The following is a 5,988-nucleotide window of genomic DNA, read 5'->3' as shown; positions in this document are numbered from 1 at the left end:
GGTATCCCAGGAGCAGGACTGAGAACCACTGAAATAGAGGATGCGTGGACGGATGGATGGATGGTTGGGAGGACAAACAGATGTGAGAATAATAGGCAGATGGCCATCACTCACTTGGTTGTACACTAATTGTGTGAGATGCAAAGTCAAACTAACAGGAAAGCTGAATAACAACTGGGACACTGTAGTCTCTTCCCATGTTTCCTAGCTCCAGTCCGACAGACCCACCTACCCTGCATGGTTTGTGTTTTCCCTGGACCTCAGTTCATATCAGTAACTAATCACCAACCCTTTCGCAAGCTGATGTAGGTGTGTTAGAGCAAAGAAAAACATGAAACTCTGTTGGTTCTCCAGAACTTTAGAAGACATCAACCCAGGAAGGGTTTATAAATGGTTTACAAGTAGTTTATTAATGATTATTGGTTAAGGTCATAAATACCTTAAAAATCATTAACATATTCATACAAAAGGGCAAAGTAACTTGTTATATCTGAGGAATATGAATACCTGATGAAGCTGACAGGTTTAATCCTGACTGATGGAAAAGACAAAAGAAGATAAGCAACTTTCAAGATCTGAAGTTTACCAGTATATTTAACAGAATGTAGGTTTGGTATTAGGCATACAACAGGTCACAGCTTTTTATTTATGTGTTATAACAGCTTATTAATGATATCAAGGTGTTTATAACCAAATTAACTATTGGTAAACAAATTTTAAACAATTCAAAAACCTTTTATAAGGGTAGTCTATTAAAGTAGCTAATATTAAATCACGTTTATAACCAAATTCATGGTCAGACTCTCCCACTGACGTGGTGTAAAAGATAAGTCAACACCACACCACAAGTTGTATTTCAACTTGGAATTGTCTTCTATCAGGTATTTATATTTCACTCTAATATGTTTAAGCACAATGTCTTCAGTATCTTTGGGAGATTTGTAGCTGTGTTACTGTGGCTCTAGTATCTTATGAAAGGAATTGCTTTTCCCACTGTGTCTGGAATAAAACTACTTTAAAATGTATACTTATATTTATATTAACCCATAGAATGTTGCTCTATCAGATCTAATTTTAAACCAATGTTATGACAGCAACCAATGCCAGAAGATCAGATACCCAAAAATCAGAGAATCATCCATTTGGAGGAAGTGGTCACCAAAACCAAAATGACTATGTGCCAGAGGCCCTCAAAAGGCAGCTGCCTAAAGAACCTGATTGTGGAACCTTTTGAGGAAATACAATTAATTATAATAGCCAGACAAAAGAACCAGAAAGCCTATCAAGAGATTCATCAAGAGCTACTTGATCATATCCTGGCAGCAACAGAGGGAAAACAGTCTTGGGGTAATCACACTCAATCTGTCAAAGGAGATTATGAGAAGTTACACCTGGACTGTAGAATGAAGCACTACTCTGACTATAAATCTGTTCATCCAGGGTTGTTGGGGAACTCCACAGCCTGTCTGTCAATGACAAGCAGGAAAAAGACATGATAATGTGAAACCAGCTGGTTACCACCCTGCAGCAAAACCGCATCAGCAATAAGATGGCCAGTGTCCAGACTGGAGACATGCTGTCCACCCTCATTACCTTGAAGAACGTAGAAGATGTAAAAGCTATTGCTGAGGCCCAACACTGAAAGCAGAGCATGCAGCAGCTTACAGGTGTACCTTATAGTTGTTATGCTAAAAACAAGCCGCATATTGTAGCTATACCATTTGCTCTGAGTGTAGTTCTCCATTTCAGGCTAACATGCAAGGTTCAAGGATAGACACTCCTCAACTGTTCACTGTGGGGGGGCGTGATTAGATATGGTTAAGGGGCTAATCGCTCTGGTTCTATGGCAAATCTTCACTGGGCTACTTATGGCCCGGGCAAAAAAAAGTATGTGAACCTTTTGGAATTACCTGCATTTATGTATAAACTCATCTTAAAATACGGTCTGGTCTTCAATAACTTCAATAAAGTTTGTGAACCTCGTAATCTAATGACTTCAACAAAAGTAACGAGTCAGGAGTGAGCAAACCTGGAGTTCTGTCAATAAAATGAGAGCTAGTCTGATTAAAAAAAAACACTCAAGCATTTTGAGTTTGCAAATAAAATATTTGTTGAGGTTTACCATACCTTGGAAAAAAAGATCTCAGAACTACAATCAATAATTGCTAATTTGCATAAAGCTGGAAAGGTTTATAAAGTAATCTCAAAGAGTTTAGGTATTTATCAGTCTAAACTTAGACAAACTGTCTAGAAATGGAGATGATTTAGTACTGTGTCTGCTCTCCCTAGAAGTGGGCACACAGCCAGATCACACCAACGGCACAACATGGAATAAAAAAAGATGGTTCTTCAAGGGTTCTTTAGTAACTGTACACCCGTGACAGAAAATCCAATTTATTAACATACCTCATTAATTAGCATCCATCAATACTACATAGACAATAATGCATTTCATCAGTGGTAACTGTTTTCAAACAGCTCCTTGACCACCTGTAACATGATCTTCATATTCATTACTTATAATTCCAAAATCTTAAACAAGTAGTCCAACGTAAAGATTTAGATTTAACTTAATAGTAGATGCTTGTGGTGGAATGGCACGCCTTGAAAGCACCAACTTACGATATAACAATAGCAAGTGAAAAATCAAATTACATTGTAATTTTTTTTTTTTATTGAAGGTAATTTTCATATTGGGGGCATTCATTTCTTTTTGCAATTGGGCCCATAAAATCCTAATGGTGTGGAATACTGTCAGGCAAATGTCAGAGTCAGCATCTGCAATTCAGTCTTCATCTGGAACCGGACACATAGACAGAAACAGCCTAGCCAAGGTACAAGACAACTAGGGACATTTTCCTTTCAAGCTCATATCTAATCTTCTATTATGCCAGTGACCAATGACAATGAAATAACTTGTAAAACTGTACAGTTTTACTATTTGTCTGTACTGCAAGTGCCTAAAGTGATGGAAGCGGTTTCTTGAGGGATTAATACTTTGAAGGAAAAATAGTATACCCCAACAAAAGGAAAGTACAATTTTTGGGCAAAAATGATAACCCTATCATTTGCAGACCATTCACTAATGACAATCCCAGAGACATTTCTGTGAATGTTTATTTTCTAAAGAACGATTTACATACATTACAATATTTACAAATGTAAATGTTCGTCTAGACACCCAGCATAGAGGTGCTGTTACTGTTCTAAACTGTGCCATGCTTCAGACAAGGATGATGTCTTCTACAACACAACTGACCTTGCTCCTCGGCAAAGTCAACAGGATTCCACTCTTCACAGTCATTAAGCGTCGTACCAACCAACTTGACATTCGCTTTGTCATGTGTTAGAGTACGACACTTCACATTCTTCTCTGACGATGCTGAGGTACTTCACGATGCTATACAGTCAATAACTCCAAAATATGGACGCTGACTGCCATGTATGCCAGACAAACGTTAGTCTTTACCTGCCCAGAATGGGATCATGGAGAAGCCTTTAATGTAAGGCTACCATTAAATTAAGCGGAACGAATTTGCAAGTCATAAAAAGACCTTTTTTCCTTTGACTGGGAAAGGAACAATCTTTTCCTTAATTGAATATTTAACTCTTAGTCTCTGTTCATAATATAAAATTTTAAAGATGTTTGCACTTAACTGCAACTAACTGTTTCTTTGATTGTAACAGCAGGTGTAGGTCCAATATGGGTCCAAATGTAGCCTTTCTCTGGACGAATGGGTATTGTTGGAAAAGGACAACTTCTTGACTTGAAATACTCTGATGGAGCATGGCAGACAAATTCAAGGTATTCCATTTTCCTTGGCAAATCCTCCTCTGGACCTGGGAGGTGAAAACAACTCTGTTAGTTATTCATATTTATGGATCTCTGCATTTGTTTGAATAAGAATAATCACTTACCAACTATGTAAGAGCCAGGATCAAACTGCTCCCTTGGACTGGACTGGGTAGGGATTAGCCAGGTTAATGCAGCACTCTTTTCGCAGTACTGATCCTGAACAAAACCACGAATCTGTGCAAAATAAGGTTTACCATCCTCTTCATCTATTACCTTTATGACATCTCCTATTTGATAATAAACACCCTGATGTAGAAGAAAGAAGAAATTAGTCAAAACAACATCTATTTGAAATGATATTTGAAATGTGGATTAGAAAATAATCTAACCTTGTAGAAGATTGACTCTGAAGTGATGATTGTGGACACAGACTCAGGAGCTTTGATAGGCTGAAGAGAGGAAAATGCACTATCACTTACTCTGTCTAAACTTGAAAGGCTTGCCAGCAATAAGAATATAGTTATTTCTATGGAAAGCACTTACGTTTTTTAGTTTAAAAATGTGCCGTCTTCCTTTTCCTTTAGTTGAGACTTTCTTCTCGGACGCAGGCGCCTTGTATTTGGTGCTTCTTAGGCGTGCTGACCGCCTGTGAATCTCTTGCTTAGACTAGAAGCAAAGAGCAACAATACATTAGGAGTCTCCACTTTCATTCTCCCAAAATTGAAATACAAAATCACAAAAGCAAAAGCACAATCATTTGATATATATATATATATATATATATATATATATACATACATATATGCATAATACATAAACAGCAAGTTTAGCCTTAACTGTAACCAGGCATTAACTTACTGTACGTTGTTGTTTCTTATTTATTTATTTATTTATATTTTGTGGTTTTTACAAAAGGCAGCAAATGAGAACCCATCAGAACAGGCCGAGGGTCGCATCAGCGACAGTTTTAAATTTCAAACGTTGCAAACGTTTAACTGTTTTATACTTTATATACTTTAACCTGTTACAATTAGGACCGAGTATCGTTTAAATTGTTTGCGATGTAGCTTCAAATACTTTGACTTTATTACTGAATGTACTGTAATTACGCTGTTTTGATACTTTTGTTTAAATTACACTGTGGAAGTATGTGTGGCATAAGGCAGAAACGAGTAGATGCTGGAAACATACCCATTCTTCGATACCCATTCTTATTTACAATACATACACTGTCAAAAATAACAATCTGTTTTACATTCCGTTAACTTATTATTTGAAGTTCCATGAATTCTTCTGAAATGAAATTTTAAAGGCAATTAGGCCACTTTTTGAGTTAAAACAATCATTTTTACAGTGTACAGGTTTCCAACTAATTCAGCGAACGAAGATAAAGTGATCCTCTGCTTCCATTACAAAGCCTGATATTTTTTTGATCCATTCAAACCTGTTTTCCCCCGCCATTATTCTGCTGGGTGGTGGAAGAGGCCGACAGCCCCGAGCCTCCGGTGATGCTGCTTTTAGATGTGCAGTTGTTACAGAGAATTTCTCCCTGGTTTCCCTTCTTCCACATGGACGACGAGTTGGTCTTGCAGACAGCACAGCACGGCTTTAAACCCAACGGCATCTTTTCTTTGGACGACAGGCAACACAGTCTGTTATTATTCTTAGCTCAGACAGCTAACCTAGGTTAGCTTAGTTAACTAACCTAATTAACGTTGCTCGGCGCGAGTCGTGCTTGTTTGCTACCGAGCGTAATTTTGTGCTCTTAAAAGTGACTGTAAGCGAAACGTATTCCTACATTAACAAAATTTTCTTCGTGTTCAAAGTACTGTTGTTAGTAACACTGAACTGCAACAACAAACAACACCCTCCATCATCCATTCAACACATCCTCCCGTCTTCTCCTGCAGCTCGGTAACCTCTTCCGGGCAATCTTAGCAGCCTTCAAAATAAAAGCCTCTTTTTCCATTTGAGTTAGTAGCAGATGCTAATGAGGACCAGGAGACCTGAACAATCCAAAATGCAAGTGTCATTTCAAGTTGCATTCTCAGTACTTCATATAGTACAAATGAAACTATATAATATCAATTTATAATTATAAATGAACACAACAGAGACTTCATTCACTTACAGTCTTTTAATCTGAGTAAACCTTTACTGAAACTTTCATTTACTGGTACAGTCTCTGAAAG

The 5,988-nt window shown here is 37.5% G+C and overlaps 1 protein-coding gene across 1 annotated transcript; it reads right to left on the bottom strand.

Moving 5' to 3' along the window:
* Positions 1–2,356: 2,356 nt before the first annotated feature.
* gatad1 (GATA zinc finger domain containing 1) lies at positions 2,357–5,705 on the bottom strand. Its single transcript, XM_036566600.1, has 5 exons — positions 5,241–5,705; positions 4,340–4,462; positions 4,186–4,245; positions 3,919–4,102; positions 2,357–3,840 (listed from the first exon to the last, which is right to left on the bottom strand). The coding sequence occupies exons 1-5, from the start codon at positions 5,418–5,420 to the stop codon at positions 3,653–3,655; spliced, it is 735 nt and encodes a 244-aa protein (XP_036422493.1). The 5' UTR covers positions 5,421–5,705; the 3' UTR covers positions 2,357–3,652.
* Positions 5,706–5,988: the final 283 nt, after the last annotated feature.

Source organism: Colossoma macropomum, unplaced genomic scaffold (assembly GCF_904425465.1).
Source record: "Colossoma macropomum unplaced genomic scaffold, Colossoma_macropomum, whole genome shotgun sequence".
Taxonomy (NCBI): domain Eukaryota; kingdom Metazoa; phylum Chordata; class Actinopteri; order Characiformes; family Serrasalmidae; genus Colossoma; species Colossoma macropomum.
The sequence above is the reverse complement of the archived record's forward strand: the minus strand, read 5'-3'. Positions and strand labels throughout refer to the sequence as shown.